At 37.4% G+C, this 20,801-nt stretch overlaps 1 protein-coding gene across 2 annotated transcripts; it reads left to right on the top strand.

Annotated features, from left to right (window-relative positions):
• The first annotated feature begins 1,227 nt into the window (after positions 1-1,227).
• SH2D1A (SH2 domain containing 1A) lies at positions 1,228-19,975 on the top strand. Of its 2 annotated transcripts, none has more exons than XM_070044741.1 (4): positions 1,228-1,364; positions 14,099-14,162; positions 18,789-18,924; positions 19,935-19,975. In XM_070044741.1, the coding sequence occupies exons 1-4, from the start codon at positions 1,228-1,230 to the stop codon at positions 19,973-19,975; spliced, it is 378 nt and encodes a 125-aa protein (XP_069900842.1). The 2 variants fall into 2 exon arrangements, with proteins under 2 accessions (XP_069900842.1, XP_030704085.1); XM_030848225.2 differs by having other exon boundaries at positions 18,789-18,933.
• The last annotated feature ends 826 nt before the right edge of the window (positions 19,976-20,801 follow it).

Raw genomic sequence — 20,801 nt, 5'->3', positions numbered from 1 at the left:
ACATAACTTCGGCTACTTAAATTCCAATTTAAAAAATTATTTTACATACTCAAAAGGAAAAATGTAGAAGACCGTTCAGCTTCAAACATTAAACAAAGTCTTGTTCTAGTGAAAAAGGAGGAAGTTTGGGGGAAATATTAACTGCACATCTTGAAATAGAAGAGAGAAGGAAATAAAGGTTGAAAGGTTCTAAAAAATTTATGATAGTTTAGCATCAACTGAACTAAAACCATATTCTCTATTAACAACAGATGATAAAAGTTACAACACAATTCTCAACACTCACAGTGTGATTTAAAACAAGTTCAATGCCCCAAATGCTAAAAGGTGGGCCCTATACATCAAAGGGCACGTACAAGTCCACATAAAGACAAAGCACCAATTAAATGGTTTATTCTCTCATCTAAGACCCATCAAATAGATAAATCTGGAACATTTTTGGATGCAGACTGATTTTTGTACCTCAACCAGCACTTTGGGATCTTGGACAAGAAGGTTGGGAAACTTTGATTTGTTCAGGATCAAGATTGCTGGAGATGACTAGGGCAGGGCGAGAGGAGGCACTTGTCCCAAGTCCGCTGTTCACTTACTACTTCTGATTCTGTAGGAGCCTCTTGGCTGTGCTCAGGGGTGTCTGTTCACTGACAGTACTGAGAGCTTCTGTGTTTTGGTCTCAGAACTTTGGGGCCTTTCATTCTCTGTCAGTGTGTTTCTGCCCCACATGAAGGTCATGTACAACTTGCCTCTATCATCAACCCCTTTGGGGACTGATTAGTTAAGCTAATTAAGTTAAGTCAGTTAGTTAAGCTAAGTCATGGTGGCCCCCTGGGAAAACCGCAAGGACAGGAGCATTACCAAGCATTCCTGTCTGCGTGCGTTGGGAGTACAGGCCAAATCTTGCAAAGTCCAATGGTCCTCCCCTCTCTGTCCACCCGTCCATCCGAACCCTGTGTTGCGTGGGTGGGCCTGGGAGGGGGATGGAACCCTACGGCAATAACCAAGCTGCTAAACTGCTGAGCTGGTTTTAATTGAACCGTGAGAGGGAGGTTTTCAGGCAGGTAGACAACATCCTGTTGTTCGGGCGCTCCTCTCTCTTTTTTGCACATCTGGCTGAACTGGGAGGCGGGTGGCTGACTCGTGTTGGGTTGCGGCGGCAGCAGCAGCAGCAGCGGTGGCATCTGTCCGCTGCCGTTCCACGCCTAGGTCCTCCCAAGAGTTCCCCAGGCCATGGAGGCGGTGGCTGTGTATCATGGCAAAATCAGCCGGGAGACGGGGGAGAAGCTCCTGCTTGCCACGGGTCTGGACGGCAGCTATTTGCTGAGGGACAGCGAGAGCGTCCCGGGAGTGTACTGCCTGTGTGTTCTGTGAGTACATGGTGGGAGCCTCCACTGCCCACCGTGCGGCCCAGGCCCGGCGGATGCCCTTTTGGGTGGGGAAACGCAGTGTAGAATTTACCTTTGCTGCCGAAAGGACTCAGGCTCCCGATTTCAGTTTTGACCTCTAATAGAGGCCAGCAAGGTGGAGGCCTGCGATGGTGGAGCGGCCAGCTTTGGGGCCACCTCCTCAGGGAAGGAGAAGCCTCTCTCTCCAGCTCTCTTGAAATGGCTTTGGAGGTGCCTTCCCAAAGGAACGTCAAATTCAAGGAGAGGAAGAAGACTAAGAAACTGAATCTATTACTTTAAGACATCAATACCAGTTAGGTCAGGATGCAGAGAGAGGGATGTTTCTGAATAAAACCACCTCTCTGGATCTACTTACTGAGTTTTCTTTAGAGGAGTTGGCAGGCAGAGGGGAGTTTCAGAAATAGGGCCTTTCTTGATAAAAGCTTGGACTGACAATAGTCATAAAGGGAATGGAGGGAAAACACCCTTGTATGATTCAGTTTTGCTCTTTACCTAAGCATCTTAGTCTAACGCCCCATTTTGAATCAGATGCACCTTCATCTTTGCTTCAGGGCTCCAGAGTCAGGCAGATCTGAGACCTAATCTTGTGCTGGTCTGATGCTGACTTTGGCAAGTTAACCTCTCAGCCCCTCAGTTTTCTTGTCCATAAAATGTAAATAATATTACTACCTACCTCATAGGCGTGTGAGGATTAAATGCCATATGCAGGTAGAAAATTTAACACTGGACCTGACACATACTAAATGTTCAGTAAAAGTAAGCTGTTGTTGTTGTTGTTATTATTATTATATTATTATTTTTTCAGTCTGTTTCTTTCGGTACTCAGTATTATTATTATATTCTTTGTTTTTTTCAGTCTATATCTTTAAGTACTCACAGGGCATTTCTACGGAAGTACCTAGCTCGATCACTCTTTGTTAGCAGGACAAAAACATCCACGAAAACACCAGCCCTGCACAGTAGCTTCTAGACAGAAACAAAATGAGGGGAAATGCTTGGTAGTAATTTCGGTGTCTGACGATACACTGCAAGGTTTTGAAGTTCCTTCTGGGTCATTGAAGAGAGATTGTATTGAGCCTGGTGTTAGAGGATTTTCATTGTTTATTGTGTTTTTTTAAACGGTCAAGACATGTTTGTGGCAACTATCAGGCCACGCTAGATACATTTGTTATAAAAGCTTCCAGGACAATACGTGCAAGCTATTGAATCTCTTGGGCTCAGATCTTACGTTTCCTTTATATTCTTGTTTTTCTCAAGTGGAAACTGGAGACAGTCAGTGAAAGCCAACTAGTATTCCTAGGCTCTTTTCTTATCAAAAGAAGGTGAAGGAGTGAGTAGACTGGTGAAAGGGGCTTCTTTAGGGAAGCTGATAAAGGAGGTAATGGGCCCCTTAACCTAGAGGTAAAAAATAAGGTACAAAAGAAGCCTAGGAAGGGGTGGAAGAGCAGGGGACAGTGTGTGGCAGGATGCTCTTAAGACTTCAGACACACTGGCCTCTTTGTTGTTTCTCGAGCTTGCCAAGCTGCTCCCTGCTTAGGATCTTTGCACTTAACTATTCCTTCTGCCTCTTCCCTCAGAGAGGACTTCCTTGACCATCCTATCTAAAATAAGTGCCCTCTCCCTGTCCCAGTTACACTCCATCACTTTATTTTTCTTCAGGGAACTTTAAACTATCTGACATTTGCTTGTCTACTTATGTCTTGCTGGGCTTTCCTACTAAAATGTAATCTCCGTGAGAACAGGGACATTGTCTCCCACACCAGGAACACAGCCTGGCACGTAACAGGCATTGTGAGGCACGCAATAGGTGCTCAATAAACGGTTTTGAATTAATGAATGAACTGTCAAGACAAATACTGTTCTTTACTGCAGAAAGCTTTTGGGCTGATATCAGGAGGCCAGGGTGTGGACTCTGGGGAAATCACTCAACTTCTCTGGGTCTTGGTTTCCATATTTGTAAAACAGGAATAGTAATGTATGTTCTACCTTCTGCATAAGATTACAGTTGGTAAAAGATGCAAGAGAGAAGGATAATCTTAGCCTTTTTCCCAAGTAGGCCAGAACTACATAAGGTATTAATTTAGGCAGGTGGGAATTTCTCAAGTTAAGTTTTCACCCAAAGTAAATCTTGCATAAATGCAGTTTTTATGACTCTTAGTTCTCCGTGCACACCTCCTTATGAAGTAGCAGAAAATTGTCGGCAAATTGGGAGTCCCCCTAGCATATCTTACGATGGGCACACTGAGGCCTCTGAGTCCTGGAGGGTGATGGCCAGACTGCTCCAGAGGAAAGACACAAGGATGCATTGCCTTTTATGACAGTTTCTCAGCCTTTTTTGAGCCAAGGATCCCTTTTGATAAACGTAAACATTTCATTTCCTCCTTTTTACTACTACGCTGTAGTAACAAAATCAAATTTTATTTTGAAACAAACCACATACTCACTTTAAACCAAAACATCTATGGTTATGATATACAGCAGAAATAACAATGTAAATGGTGTCATATATATATGAACAGCAAGGTATAGCTAACAAACATATATTTGACTGTAGGGTTCACTCAGAATAGTTTCTCAATCTGTCTTTTGTTTCTTCTCATTATCCAAGAAGGTTTGGTTGAGCTTCAGTTTCTGTATTTTTATTGTAGAAATAACACATTGCATATGCCTTTCTAACTCTACTTTAAACTATACTTTCTAACTAGGTTTGCTCCTTTCCCCAGTTCTGAACCCCCAATCCTGGCCTTTAGATAAGGCCTTTTCCTCTGTTCATTTTGGGAAATTGAATCTCATAAAGTATTAAAGAAATTTTCCATTTATAGGATTGCTCACCTTCATTTAAAGCGAGAAGTTTTTCTTCCAATTATTTTCAATAAGTAAATCTAGATTTTGGTATAAGTCTATTAAAAATAGTTCCTAAACACTTATTCATATTGTAGAAAGTTTTTAAAATGTAGATAATGGAAATGAGGGAAAATCATCTATAGTTTTATAACCTAAAGACAATTATTGTTGAAAATTAAGTGTTTTTTCTTCTGTAGTTTAATAAAACAAATTGCTTTATAAACATATGTGCTCTTACACTATTGTATTCTGCTGCATTTTCCACTTAATGTGAAAAAAACACAGTTATATATAATGTTCTTACAAATGATTTTAAAACATTATTTTTAATGATTTCATGATAGTCCAACCAGTCCAACTATATTTTCCTTAACCAGTCATCTATTTTTAGACATTTGAATCATTCCAGTTTTTTGCTATTATAAATTCCGTCATGATTCATATTTCAATCCATAAAGGTTTCCTTGTATTTATGATGACTTCCTTATAATGAATTTCAAGATGTGCAATTTTTAGATCAGAAAACATGAACAGCTTAAGATTCTTGATGTATACATGATCACCAAATATTTTTTCCTAAATGGTTATTCCAGTTTATATATATGCTCACCAGTACTGCATGAAAGTGTCTGTCTCACCGCACCATCCCTAGAAATGGGTATTCTTGTTAAAAAAAAAATTCTTCTTGAAATTTGGTGTCTCACTCTTTATTTCATATTTCTTTAGTGATTGAGTGTCTATATGGTTGGTAAACTTGTATTTCCTTGTTCATGAATTGGCTCTTTGTGTACTTTGCCTATTTAACCATTTGGATCTTACTATTTTTCTTAACACATTATGAGGTTTTTTTTTTTTTTGCGGTACGTGGGCCTCTCACTGTTGTGGCCTCTCCCGTTGCGGAGCACAGGCTCCGGATGCGCAGGCTCAGCGGCCATGGCTCACGGGCCCAGCCGCTCCGTGGCACGTGGGATCCTCCCAGACCGGGGCACGAACCCGCGTCCCCAGCATCGGCAGGCGGACTCCCAACCACTGCGCCACCAGGGAAGCCCTTTTTTTTTTTTTTTTTAATGAGTGTTTATATACTAATCCTTGATCTATTGAAAGTATCTTTTCTCAGTTTGGTGTTTGCCATTACTTTTCTTTGACACACAAAAAATTAACATTTTTAGTAGTCAAGTCCGTCACTCATTTTCTTTGTGTTTGACTTCCCCCTTTGCTTCCCAACTTAGAAAGTTCTTTGACCTGCAGAGATGTCATAAAACTTCACTTCAATTTTTGTTTTAAATTTATGGTTTGGCTAGTTTATACTTAACTCTTTAATTCCATTTGGAATTATATTTTTATGTGGAGAAAGTATCCAATTTGATTTTGTTTTGAAATAGCTAATAATTTATAAATAGAACTTTCATTCCTGATTGATTTATTAGCCTACTTTACTATACATTAAATTCTTACATATAACAGTTACTGTTTTGCAGTTATCTATTTGGCTCAATTGATCTATTTATTCTTATACCACTAGCGCTATATATAGTATGATAATGTTTTAATACATTTAAAAAATTATTTGCTGTTCTTACCTGTTGGTTCTTCAAGATGAAATCTAGAATGATTTTGTTAAATGAAAAAAATCCCATTGGGGTTACCTTAAACTCATTAATAAGTTAAGGAGGAATTGTCATCTTTAAAGAATTTAGTCTTCCTATCCAAAAACCTGATATGTCTCTCCATTTATTAATTTTTTCATTTACATCCATCAATAGAGGTTTGTAGTTTTCTTCCCATAGCTCTTGTGTAGTTTTTGTTGTTTATTTCTAGTTATTGTGAGTATGAATGTATGTGTCTATTTTTTTGTTTCTATCATGAATGGAATCTTTTCCCACTATATTTTCTTTTGCAACAGGAAAGCTACTGACTTTATGGGGTTTTTTTGTATCCATCCAGTATACTAAATGTTCTTATTAATGCAAATAGTTTAAATTTAATTTAATTTAATTTTACTCTTTTTGGTTTTCAAGGTATATCAAGTTTCTTTTCACTAAGGTACATGTGAGCTCTCACATTTCTCCCCTTTTCACCCCTAATGTAGACAGCCATTGGGAAAGTCCTAAATGCCCACTGGGATAGTTTGATGGTGATAAGAGAAAAACAAATTAAAAATATTTAAAATAATTAATTTGAAGAAATAGTTTATTTCTGTACATCCTCTGTACATATCTCAGTTTGCTACTTTTATCTGATGGAAGATTTGGAAAAAGAAATGCTATTATATTCTTTAGCCTCAAGGACACATAATGAAGTCATTTGACATATACGTCTTTAGATAAAAGGATAATTATCTTTTTGTCCTTTAAGATTTAAAGGATGACTGGGAATAAAGTGCCTATCAAACAATTGAACTGGAGAAATGGGTGAAGGAACAGTGACAAAATAAAACTCCAGCGTATCAGTTGTAATTGCAGGGAACAGAAGAATGAGAAATTATAAAACTTAGTTAATTTTTGAATACAGTTGGATATGTGTGTTGGCACCGCATTTATCTTCATGATAATTGAGGCCACTAGAATTACTTTGGATTATCTAAGTACAATCCATTAATGGCAGAGCAAGCCTGAAGGCCAGCCTAGGATTAAATGTGCAAATACACAAACCACCAAATGGACAATTCACAGGCCAATAAATCACGTGCTGACTCTGGTTGACAATGTAAAATTAAGTTGCAAGATTAGTCTGAAGATGTCATTTAGTTTAAAGCAAAAGGGAAGCCTAGGTTGACCTCTTTTGGGCTCTCCCCATCTTGTCTCTATGCTTTATACCCTTCCTTTGCCCTTTCTCTCCGGTCGTAAGGCCAAGCAGACTCCCTCCCTTTTTGAGAACTATGCTTTTGGATTCACCTTAAGATCAATTTGTTAACTCATTCCCTCTGATATAAGAGAGAGGCAGCATAGAAAGATGGTTAAGAGCCCATATCTTACAGCCAGACCCTCTGGGTGTGCATCTCAATTCTGGCCCTTAACCAGCTATTTTACCTTGAGCAAGTTACTTAAACTTTCTGTTTCAGGTTCCTTATCTGTGGAAAGGGTGACGGCAATAATAATACTACAGTACTTTACCTCATAGGGTTGTTATGAGAATTATTGCATGAGTTAACATTTATAAAGTTAATATGTAGTAGGTGTTTGTTAATATAAATAAAAGCTCCATAAATAATTGTGAGACAAAGTTAGACCATTGTATGAGTACTTAAATAAAACGTTCTGTGGCACTTCAAGGGAAGAAGAGATTATATTTATTGTCATGACTCATCGAAACTGGTATTACATAGTTTTACCATCAAACTTGAAGCTGAATGACTTTTGATGGTTCTGAAAAATTCAAATTCACTGAAAGAATGAAGATTGGGCCATAGGAAATTCAAAAACTTCTTGGATCAAAGTGGCTTTCTATAGGATACCATTCCTCTGGGTATAAAAGCTCTGAAATATTTGTTACAAAAACAGTCACATCATAATTGTGCCTTGAATTTTGCATGTAACATTCGTTTGTATAGACATAGACAGCCTGGGCACTAGCTTGCTTTATTTGTGGTGTCATGAAGAAGTCAGATGTACCTAAACCTTTTCTTTTGTGTAGTCCTTGAAGTGGTATAAAGAAGGAATTGATGTGGTTTTGTCAATTGTAAAGCAAGACCTGTCCCCAACGCTGACCCTTTGAGAAAAGAAAAAATAAGTCAGGTTGCTTTCTTCTTGTCTCTTTCTAACCAGAACACTTTTTTAAGAGTTGGGGACAGCTTTTGAAAAATTAAAGGCAAATTTTAATATTAGCAGGGACTGAATCAACACATGCTTTGTGTCATTAAAATGCAAAATGTATTTTTTAAGAAATTAATTTTTTAAGAAAATTAATTAATGGCAACAACAACAACAGAAATCTCTATTGTTTTCTACCAATTATTTATTTTCTAGATTTTTTCATGATAAATTTAAAATTCCAGGCTTATCATCAAGTGTGACAAAAAGGTTTGATGGAGGAAGGAAGTTAAAATTACACTACATTCTTGGTTTGTCTATATTAATGGGGAGTCAGAGGAAAAATAATCCTAAAAGGGATGTAACAGTTTTTAAAGACGAATGATATTTTTCTGATCTGTGATTTGCTTAGGCTAGATTTGTAAAGCTCCAAGTTGTAATTTTACTTCTGTTTCTTTAAAAAAATGTTGTTAGTCATTTGTATAACTTTATAAGGAAAATTACAAGACTTCCCTGGTGGTCCAGTGGTTAAGACTCAGTGCTTCCACTGCAGGGGGCACGGGTTCAATCCCTGGTTGGGGAACTAAGATCCTGCATGCGGTGGCGTGGCCAAAAGAAAAAAAAATGGAAAATTAATATGCAAGGATGCATTTATATTAGTTTAAATTTACTTCTAGTTTATATACATATGGGGATAGTTTTGAACAGTAATCAGAGTGGCGGCTCTCCTTGAGTCCACTTCTTTCACATACCATCATTTTATATCAACATGGTCCAGGTGTTTAAAATTTTTTGAAAAATGTAGCTCTCTAATGCCTTTGAACTTTGGTATAGTTTTGAACCATTCTTTCTGCTGCCATTTCCTTATTTTGAGTAACATTCCTTAGGTTAATTCCATTTTTCATTATTAAAATAGAACTACTATGAAAATCTTTGTCAAATTGCTTTTTCCATTTGATTCCTTAGAGTATATGAAGATAAAGAAGGTCATTAGGTAAAAATACGCACAGTTTTATGGCTCTTGTTATAATTTGTCAGTTTATTTCCTAAAAGAGTGATTTTTCAGTGGACAGGGAGAGAGTATGTGTAGTTTGGAAAAAACATAATCAATATTTTCATTTACTTTTGTATTATAGAATTATTGTTTCATAATACAAGCTACAGAAAACAAAACTATGAAATCTTGTTGGGGAAGAGGGAGTAAAAAGTTCAGAAACACTGTTCTCTGAAGACCAAAAGCATTGAAAAAGCTTCAGCTTTTATTTAAATAAAATTTCATTCTTAAAGCATAGACTAAAAAAAAAAATTGAGTGACTATGGGGGTGGTGAAAGAAGCCAGCTTGACTTTGGAGAAATTGCCATCAATATTCCCAATGAGGTGTGAGCATTTTCCATGCATTTTAATCAATCCTTCTGTAACTTTAATGTTCCTACAAATCATCTGGAAATGTTGTTAAAACGCAGATTCTGACTCAGCAATTCTGGAGTGGGGCCTGAGAGTCTACATTTCTAGCAAGGTCCCAGGTGATGCACTGTTATTACCCTGGGAACATAATTTGAATCGCACTGTTTTAAATCTCTTCCATCAGTGATATATGAGAGTATATCAATGACAGTTGGCTACAGGGGATCTTTGGTCAGTGACTTCAGCAACTTGGAAGTGGAAGAGATGAACTGCTGGCTTGTTTGAGGGGTGAAACAATTTTGCTCATTCAGAAATTTGAGGAGTTGTGGAGTAGGAGATTGTTAAAATTGGATGGGTTAATCACAACGAGCTTTATGTGCCACTAGCACCAGGTTGTTCAAGACTGAAGGAGGTAAGGACTTTTGAAGTGGTACTCAGGTTCCTGCTGCTTAACTGAAAGTGCGATAAGATCAGATTCGTTAGGAAATCATTTTCAAAACAGACTCATTTATTTTGACTAAATGAGGCTGAATGATAGTAGGGAGATAGATTCATTGTATCTTTTAGAAACCCACTGTTTGAGAAAGTGGAAAACTGGTTGCCTATGATTTTGTTTGCATCGTTGCTGAAATTTAAATAATGCATTTCCACAACACCTTTAATGATACTGAATTATTGCCATTCATCTCTTCCCATAGGGAAAATGGAACTAAAGGCCTATGCTATTTCCCTGCTCCTACCTCCATTTTGCCGTGTGACTTTTTTTTTTCTTTTCTTTTTCCGGCAGCTTGTGGGTCTTTGTTCCCCGACCAGGGATTGAACCCGGGCCCTGGCAATGAAAGCACCGAGTCCTAACCACTGGACTGCCAGGGAATTCTCTGCTGTGCGACTTTAAGAAAACCACTTAAACCCTTATGTTTGGAGTCCCCGTGGTGAAAAATGGAAATCAAAGCTCTTGCTTTGTTCCCTGTAGCGTACTTACTGAAATCAGTGAGGTACATTTCAATTGCTTAAAAAAACAAAAGACTTTACAATGTAATATTTTATATTTATTTAGCATATTATATATGCTAAAAAGTATACTATATGCATATATCAAGCTATTTCATATATGATCTAAGTATTCTGGCAGATCTTTATAACAAAAATGAAACATTTCCTGTAATTGTACCAGCAAATTAAATTGACCCTTTTTTGGGTTTCACAAATCGAATGAACGTGATTAGAGTGTTTTAGACCTAATTTTTTCATCCTTTAGGTAATAGTACTGATGGATAGTGATTAAAAATATAGTAATTTAATCCACATAAAGACTTTTAGTTCTATAGGGGATTAATGGTAAGTGAGGTCAGTTACTCAAGCTTGACCCTGTTTGAGATACTTTAGGTTCTTTTAGGTTTAAACACATTTAATTTTACCAGACTTTAGCATGTATTTTTTTTTCTTTTTTAAAAAATTTTTTGGCTGCACCATGCTGCATATGGGATCTTAGTTCCCCAACCAGGGATGGAACCTGCGCCCCCTGTATTGGAAGTGTGGAGTCTTAACCACTGGACTGCCAGGGAAGTCCCAGCATGTATTCTAATCAAAGATATATTTTGACCCAAACTTGTGCCAAAGAATAGCAATCAGAAAATGTCTGAAATAAAACTCTGTGAAGATTCAGATTCATAATTTGAAGTAATTCAGCATAAAGTTTACCATACTTTTCTAGGAAGCAAAGGTTTGTTGGGCAAGTTAAGTAGCAGTACCATAGATACTAAAATATAATAAATAATCTATATCCATTACAGTGTGGGGATCAAAAGCCAGGGCTCTAGAGTCAAAGATGACTGATTTAAATCCCATCTTTGATGCTTGATTTGTAGTGTGGCTTTGGTTACTTAACTTCTCAAAGTCTCAGTTTCCTCATCTATAAAATCAATTTCACAATATAAAGTTCATAAGATTACTGTGGGGCCCAAAAGAGATAATGCATGTGCTGTGGGCTGAATTGTGTCCTTGTCAAATTCATGTATTGAAGCCCTAACTCCCGATGGGGATGTACTTGGAAATAGGGCCTTTAAGAGGTAATTTAGGTTAAATGAGATCATAAGGGTGGGTCCCTAATCCAATAGCGTTCTGGCCTTATGAGAAGAGAGAGAGCACCCTCTCTCAATGCACACAAAGAAAAGGTCATGTGAGCACACAGCAAGAAGGTGGCTGTTTACAAGTCAAGAGAAGAGGCCTTGGAATGAAACCTATGTTGCTAGCACCTTGATCTTGGACTTCCAGCTCCAGAACTGTGAGAAAATAAATTTCTTTTGTTTAAGCCACCCAGCCTATGGTATTTTGTTATGGCAGCCTGAGCAGACTAGTACAGATTTTGGTACTGAGAAGTACAGTGCTGCTGTAACAAACACCTAAAAATGTGAAAGTGGCTTTGGAACTGGGTCATGGGTAGAGGCTAGAGGTGTTTGGAGATGCATGCTAGAAAAAGCCTACCAATACTGTGAACACAGTATTGGTAGAATGATGGATGTTAAAGGTCATTCTGATGAGGTCTCAGATGGAAATTAGGAACGTGTTGTTGGAAACTAAAGAAAAAGCCATCCTTAATTATAAATGGCAAAGAACTTGGCTGAACTGTGTTCTAGTATTTTATGGAAGGTAGAACTTGCAAAGTGGATATTTAGCTGGAGAGATTTCTAAGCAAGGTGTTGAAGGAATAGCTTGGTTCCTCCTGACTACTTACAATAAAATGCAAAAGGAGAGACATGAATTGAAGAAGGAATTGTTAAGCAAAAAGAAACCAGAATACAAAGATTTGGAAAATTCTCAGCCTACTCATATGGCAAAAAATGAGGAAGCTTGGTCTGGAGAGAATACCAAGGGAATGGCTGGATAATCACTCCTTAAGGAGATTGCCCATGATGTTAACTAGTCATCTCAACAGAAGCCAGGAATAGAGTTTGGACCAAAGCATCAGAGACACTGTCAGTTTGGACCAAAGGGAATAGGGCAGGACAATAGTGCAGTTTGGCTGCAAACATGCTTTATCTTTCAAGAAAATGGAAGAATGATCCTGAAGTTGTTTCAGAGATCATCTGGGTTACCACTCCCACCACAGGCCGAGAGTGCCTAAGCCCAGGTGGGCAAGGCTGCTTCCACCTAGATTTCAAAGGTGGGATCAGCTGCCCAACAGAGCCAAGTGGGTGGGGCTGCCCCTGCAGAGCCGTGGGGGTGGCGGTGCCACCCAGTGGGCCTGGAGGGCAGAGCGTCAATCCAAAAAGGATTATTCTCAAGCATTAAGATCTAATGGAATTTGCCTTATGAGATTTCGGACATTTTTGGGACCTGTCACCCCTTTTCCCCTTCAGATATCTCCCTTTTGGAATGGGAATATCTGTCCTATGCTTGTCTTCCTGTATTTTGGAAGCACATGACTTGTCTGGTTTCACAGGTTCACAGCTGGAGAAGAATTTTGCCTCAGCAGCAGTCATATCCCCAAGTCTCACCTGTATCTCATTAGATGATATTTAGAAGAGACTCTGGACTTTATTTAGACCTCAGAGTTGATGCTGGAATGTGTTTAAGACTTTTAAGGCTGTTGGGATGGAATGAATGTATTTTGTATGTGAATTTGGAGGTACCAGTGTTGGAATGCTATGGACTGAATCATGTTCCCTCTCCCCCCATATTCATATGTTGAAGCTCAACCCCCGATGTGGCTGTATTTGGAGATAGGCCTTTAGGATGTAATTAAGGTTAAACAAGGTTGTAAGGATGGGGCCCCAATCCAATAGGACTGGTGGACTTATAAGAAGAGAAATCTCTCTCTTCACACACACACACACACACATACAAAGAAAAGGTCATGTGAACACAGCTAAAAGGTGGCTGCCTACAAGCCAAGAGTAGAGGCCTCAGAATAAAACCTATGTTACTGTCACCTTGATCTTAGATTTCCAGCCTCCAGGGCTGTGAGAAAATAAATTTCTTTTGTTTAAGCCACACAGACTGGTATTTTGCTATGGCAGCCTGAGCAAACTAATACAACATGTAAAACTCTTGGCATGTAGTAGAAATCAACTATACAGATGTACAATATGCGTACACAGTGAATAATGGGGGAAAACGTTTACCCCATCTAAAAGGACAAGCTAATTTCAAGTACTTTAGCAGGACTCCTTTTTAATTCGAATTACTATTAGTACTATATTATGTATTATAAAGTTATATAGTAATAGTAATATCATAGGAATATACCACATTTATATTTATAATTAATATTATTATTAACTTAAGTGGGCCTGATAGTATCTTATCCCCAGTGAAATGTTTTCACCTTAAGGCTCTGTATGTACTCAAAAAATAATATTACTATGCTTTGTTGAATCTGTTTAATAATTCATAATTTTTACCAATTACAATAGGTCTCTAGTTTCTTTCTGTCCCAACAGTCTCTCACCTTGACAAATCCTTAGAAGTGTGAGCACCCTCGTTTGAAAAAAAAATGAAAAGATAAAGAAGGCGTACTAGAAACTGTGATATGCAAGCAAGTTAGATTCCACAGGCTTTTCTTTCTATGAATGCAGTGGTGCAATATACGTGTGTCCCAGTATATGTATCATTTATATGTAATAGTTAAAGCTCAAATTTAGAGCATCCGTTGTTCTTTTGGAATTTTTCAGTAATGGAAGTTTATTCTTTCACAGGTATCAAGGTTACATTTATACATACCGAGTGTCTCAGACAGAAACAGGTTCTTGGAGTGCTGAGGTATAGCTCTTTTATTTATTTTTGCTTCTGGGGGTATCAGGGAGGTATTTGAAATTTAGACTGCTTTTATAAAAGAGCTGTCAAATCCTACGTTCCCAAAATATTCATCAGATTCAAATCACTAAAGCTCCAATCCAAAATTGCTCATGGATCATTAAGAAGCCTTTAGAGAATTTTGGTCCCAGTTCTGTTCAGCCACCACTGTATGGAGTGGTCTCACTTTGGGGGAAAGATAACAAAGTTAAAGGATTGTGTCAAACTTTTGGTGCCTGTGTGAAATTTTAGATAGCGTATCAAAAATATATTAAAAAATCAAATCGACAATTATTTACCAAATGATACTAATGCAAGTGTTGGCTCTATGGGGGATTAAACAACATGACTCCTGTTTTCTAACAGCCTGTAAGACCCTTGAGAGATACAACATGAATTAAACAGCAATGTGAGAGCCTGGTGTTTGCTGTCAGGTGGATGTGTGTTCCAGGTCTTATCTACCCCCAACCCCTTTCTGAGAGGTCTATGACCTTGGGTAGGTTACCTAATTTTTCTTTGAACCACTTTCTTCATCTGTAAAATAAGCCTAAAAATAGTCCCTTACTCATAGGGCTCATTTTGAATATTAAATGAGATAATGCATATAAAGAAAGCTCTTAGTCAAAGGACTAGCAAGCAAGCCCTCGAAAATGAGAACTCACCCAAGTTGCTGAACAATATGATTGTTTATAGTCAAGTGCTATCTAGCACAAGCATTTAAAGAATAGAGAATTTTCCAAGTATTAGGGTAATCAAGGCTACTCTTCTGTGGAGGCAGGACTCCCAGCTTAGCCATATGGGAAGGACAAGGATAGGTAGAAAAGAGAGAGAGGGAACATTCCAGTGACTCTTAAGCTATGCTCCGCAAAATCCTGAAGTTCTTTCATTTGAGTGCCTTGGAGTTGCCCAGGGGGTTACAGAAGGATAGGAGGATGTGTGGGTATGCTTTGGGTCCCCAATTTGTCTTTAATCTGAGCAGTCCCTTTTAGTTTGCTTATCAACTGGGGCTCTGAGAAAAATTTCATTAGAAAAATGGGTTCTTATGGCTTTGAAAACATTTGAAAGTCACAGTACCATTGCAAGAAATGCCTGTAGAGTGAATCTCTTTCCACATACCAGGGTAGTATCAATATATTACCATGCTAGCAAAGTAGAGGTCTCTACAATGGAAACTTCTGACTTCAAATGCTTTCTCTGATTTCTGACTTTTTATAAAAACAGTCTGTCTTTATAATGAAAGGACTTCATTATGAGTTGTTTGAAAACGTAAATGCTAATATCAACCTGTATTAATAACTCAGTCTATGCATTTAAGAAACTCTGAAGTCTAGACTTAAAAAAAAAAGTAAAATAGCTCTAACCTTTACAGATGCACTGGTGAACTAGAAAGCACAAATTGCAGACTACAAATGTTTTGAACTACTGAGATGAATTAGGGCAAGTTTTCAAACACATTGTTGCTTTATATCAGGATAATTGATGCTACCATTCTAATTAGAGGAAAAGCAGTACTATTTCTAATCAAAACTGTTTATACCCATTTATTTTTAAAAGTTCTCTGCATCACTGCAGAGATGATTGAATAGGTTATTAAATTTCATTTATTATGAGGAATAGTAGTGTATGATATATACATATATAGTTGTATATAATTTGACCAGAAATAGCCCTTCTTCCTAGAGAAGTAGCCTTCAGCTGCTGAAGAATATTCTTTATGGAAAGGATCTTAAATTAGTAGGGCTTAGGTAACGTTTTCTTTAAACTTGTTTTCTTCCATTTCAAGTATAACATCATATGCAGATTGTTACATGTTTGTGATCATGTTAGGGAAGAAAGGGCTTATTGAACACAAATGCTCTCTCATTCTGTTGTCTGGTCTGACCCGTTTATCTAATAATATTGTAATTATCTGCACCAAGAGAGCAGAAGATTGGCATGTTTTCTCCAAAGGGAAAACAGTTTAAAAAAAAAAACTCTTTAGATTTATTTTTGAAATGCATATTGCATTTTTTTCTATCTACTAAATTTGCCTTCTAGTTATGTTTTTCTATGGTGAATATTAAACTAGTGTGTATTCTTAGAGCTCATATCATCTGACTGGAAGAAATTTCTCTAGAGCATATTGAAGACCAGCTATGATCCAAAGCATGTTTCCATGGATAACTGTATGGGAAATGTGCAAATTTGAACAATAGCTGAGTTCAGTGACAGGATGGGAGATGTCAGTGGTACAATTCTTGTGGTAAATGTATTTTCAGAATGGGGTAAATAACAGATAATTTATATTGCTCTTTGGAACAATGCTTTAGTTTGCCACATTGCGGGAAAAATCTTGACAGTAGCACTAAATTTTCTGTGCAAAGATTGTGCTAGAAATCTAGGTGTGTCTGCAGTTTGTTTCAAAGAGTGGAGTGAAATTGAACCCTGGATCCACTGAACTACGAAAGACAAATATTATGTGATTTTCTAGCTTTAGGTAGACTTTTAGGTTTTATCATTGCCTAGTATATTAATTTATCTCATGTGACTCAGGCTAAAATTTTGCCAAATTGTTAATTCAGAGAATTCCATGTACAGTCACCTATCATTTATTAATATGTTCATTGTCTGTGGTACTTTGTAAAAAATGTACTAACATCCTCCTGCTGACTTCAGTGCTTTTGGGCTTTTCTGGATATTTGATCATCAGTAGATCAGTGGATGTTAAATAATTTTACTTATTGACCTAAGCAAAGCACTATAAATTCAGTCAGTTTTTTGCCAATGCAACATTGCATGCCAAATTCAAATTGCTTTTTTACCTTCAGTGCTATTATTCCTCTCCATTGGCATGGAGAATCAAGTGTTAACTGCATACAAATCCTCATAAAAAAGATGCTTCTGTTGATAAATGGTTTTACAAGCCACAAGAACAGGTAAAAAGATGTGTGGTTTGAAATCTTTCCACACCGGGAGAGTGGATTAGTTTCCCTTCTGGTTGGTGACTCTAACTTCACTAGAACCTGTTTGGTCTCTAATCTGCCTAATCTGAAAGGAAAGAGACTGGGTCCTGGGATCTGGAGCCAGTTCTGCCTCTGGTTATCTGTGTGACCTTGGGCAAGCTGAATTATCTCTTTGTATTTCCATTTTCTTATCTGTCAAATGGGAGTAACCAAATCAGCCAATAACTGCCAGGAGATGGGAAAGTGCTTTGAAAATGAACAAGTACTCCAAGGAAGACATAAGAAGGTTATTTTGTGCCTATGGCCTGCCTTTGACATTTGGAGATGCTATCCTGGAGCCAAAGAACTGTTTGGATCCCTGTAAGAATGGCCATATTATTTTGGATGAGGTCTCAATAGAGTTCTGGGAAGGTGTTTTGACTGTAAGGCTGGAGCTGAGTGGGAGCGTATTCTGTATCTACTGAGTAGCTGTGTGAGCCTATGAGCTGACACTAATTTAAAGCTAAAAAGAACTTTTTCAGTGTTTTCAGTGAAAAACTCTTTACCCCAGTGTAGGAAATGACCAAGAGTTATAGTGGACAGTGTGCTGTCTTTAGCATTTTGTCTAGCTGACACACGTCTGTATGCCAGCCTTCATGTTTTCTCATTAAATGCTAACAAACAAATAGCTCCCACCTCAAAAACTTTCTAGATGGAATAGCTGAAAAACAGCTTTCTAAAAAAACTGGTCATTGTTCAATTGCTTATAGCAATACTATTTTATTTCATGTAAAATGACAGTTTTGAGCTGACGCTTAAAGCTTGGCTCATAAGCTTTTGCAGGAAATTGTTGTTGATTTCAAGTAGTGTCTTTACAAGAGAATTCATGTCAGGAGAGGAGTACATTTTAATACTCACCTGCAAATAATGATCCCTTCAAAACCAAACAAATAAATAAAGGTGACCTTAGTCTTTCATTTTCGTGTCATAGAGAAAACCTTGTCACAGTGAAGTGTTGACATAAAGAGCAGTTTGGGGGAGGATAGGGAAGTTTCCCAAGGAGGAAAAAATTTAATGTGTAGGATGAGGCAGGACATATCATGAAGTGAAAGAGTGTGAGGACTAACTAGCCTTGCATTGTGTGCCTCATAACAGCCAGTTTTTAATTTCCTGTGTAGCATTTTATATTGTGGAATGATGGCAGGGAGGATGGGTTGTAGTTGTTGTTTTATTTGTTTGTTTGCTTTTTTTTTTTTTTTTTGGTTCTTTAGGCTTTTTATTAATGACCTGTAGGATCTGTGTTTTTTCTCTGTTTAACTGCATCCTCTCTGTTGGTGAATTCATTGTGGGTAATGGCCTGTATACCCTTAGAGGTTCGGGATGTATGATGGGTAGCAGGCAGGAAGGGCAGGGCGATGAGCAGCAGCTTATACAAACTAATACCACCCTCGGGAGAACTGAAATGACAGCTCATTAGCTCCTCTTGCAGGGAAATTCAGCCAACCAAAGTAAGCTCTTCTAGAATGTTGTTTTTCCTTCTTCCTTATGTTTTCAAATATTTGAACAAGTTACACAAATGTTACCTCTCTAAGCATCGCTTGCACATTTTGTAGGCCCTTTTTTGTATCATTATGAGGTAGATGAATAATCTGCTTGGCCTTTTATTTTCCAGACAGCACCTGGGGTACATAAAAGATTTTTCCGGAAAATAAAAAATCTCATTTCAGCATTTCAGAAGCCAGATCAAGGTATTGTAATACCTTTGCAGTATCCAGTTGAGAAGAAGCCCTCAGCTAGAAGTACACAAGGTGCTACAGGTATGGTTTACTGTTTATTTTTGACAGGTTTGGAAGCTTAGGGCTATGAGTCACCCTAGTCATAAACATATAGAAAAATGCAATAAGAAGATGGAGCCAGCAGCCCCAGTGAGAGGGGGCTATTCACATACTATGATTTCCACATGCTATACTATAAACTTTTAATAAAACTCTGCAAAAATATAAAAAATTCTATGAGCCCACAACATTTTAATCTCTCTTATCCCGTCTTGTTTTCCCCAGCCGGTTTTGTCGCTCCATGAGTACCATTTCACTTCACTAATTCAGACACAAATAATTTGAAAGACGGGACAATTCAGAGAACATCTGGACTTGTCCTTTACTTTTGCTTATTATCAGGTAGTGTTTTCCCTTCAGGGATGGAAAGGCTAATGTTAGCTTGGTCCACATGATCCCGATTTCTGAATTTGTGGTGCTTGAATTAATACAATTTTATTGTAGCAAAGGAAAGGAAGTTAGTAGACTTTATTTTTCCACTAGCGCAAATTGTTACATCTCCTGAGCAAAGCTATTTTAGTGGACATGTCAAGCTAATCACCGAATACTAGCCGATGTCCTCAGCTGTCAGATTTGTGATAGTTGATATCTATTGAAGGGGGTTAATCATCTGTCTTGAGTAAGAGGATACGCGTTGATTGAAACAATAAATATTTATGATTAAATAAAATGAGTTGTTATTTCCTTTTTTGACAGGGACCCAGGCTCAGGCATAAACTGACAATTAGACTCAGACTCAAGTGGTGAATTAAATTAATGAGTAGTTAGCTTTTTTAAAAGAAATGTAAATAGAATTCCAATTTACAAATTGGCTCAGTATGCCATTCTCTATAACAGTTTTAAATACTTGTTGCTTGAGCTATATCATTGGATTGTATCTTTGTGAACTTTATGTAGTTGGAAATTTTATGTTTGAGTTAACCTGTAATTTTAATAGCTTGTAAGTTTATCTCTTCTTGATTTTTGTTATTATTTTTCTTTAGGGAGAAGAGAAGATCCTGATGTCTTCCTGAAAGCACCATGAAGAAAAATAAAACACACCTTGTACTTTATTTTCAGTAATTTAAATATATGCTAAGTCTTATATATAATTGATAATACAGTTCAGTGAGCTACAAAAGTATTTCTGAAACCATCATAGTCCTGTAATGGAAGCATCTATAGCATGATGTTAAAGCTGAAATGGACTTTTCGGATAATGAGGAGCTTTGAAATGAGGATTGGGGAAAAATAATTCCACAGGTTATTTTCAGTTATTGTATTTACAAATGGGAAATGACTTAAAACATAATGATACTTTATAAAAGATTAATGTCAATTCTTGCCAAATATAAATAAAAATAATCCTCAGTTTTTCTCAAAAGCACCATTTTTAGTGAAATATTATTTGATAGCTACTGATTTTAAAATGTCTTGCTTGCTTATATGGCAGGAAGCTGGTTCGTGTCCCTCGTCTTTGTCATGTGCGGTTCTACATTAGGTATTATGCTCTCCAATAGCTATAGTGTTATAGGCTCTCTGGGGATATGTGAAACTGTGCACTGTGTGCTAAAAACAAGTACTAGATAGAGAGTGAAGAATTTCTGTTTAATTCTGAAAGCAACTTTCTTGCCTAGTGTTCTGACGTTGGACAGTAAAATCCACAGACCAATCTGTAGTTTAAAATTCCCGTAATTTAAAATATGCTCTAAATGTTTATTATATTTGATGCTATAGGATTTGAAATTATATTACAAATCTGATGAAGTGGACTTTTCTTCTTTTCATTTACCTCTGCCCCAGTAGTTGTCACTCCATGTAAAAACAGCAGCTGCGGCTCATCAGCTGTGGCTCATGAGTAGCTGATTTAC

Source organism: Globicephala melas, chromosome X, assembly GCF_963455315.2.
Source record: "Globicephala melas chromosome X, mGloMel1.2, whole genome shotgun sequence".
NCBI classification, from domain to species: Eukaryota; Metazoa; Chordata; class Mammalia; order Artiodactyla; family Delphinidae; genus Globicephala; species Globicephala melas.
Note: the sequence above shows the minus strand (reverse complement) of the source record. Positions and strands in the feature narration are given on the sequence as shown.

Excerpts from the sequence above, each read along its gene's own strand:
- SH2D1A (XM_030848225.2), top strand. The coding sequence starts at position 1,228 with ATGGAGGCGGTGGCTGTGTATCATGGCAAAATCAGCCGGGAGACGGGG. Across the intron at positions 1,365-14,098 it reads GTGTACTGCCTGTGTGTTCT|GTATCAAGGTTACATTTATA; the intron begins GTGAGTACATGG and ends ATTCTTTCACAG. Across the intron at positions 14,163-18,788 it reads CAGGTTCTTGGAGTGCTGAG|ACAGCACCTGGGGTACATAA; the intron begins GTATAGCTCTTT and ends TTTATTTTCCAG.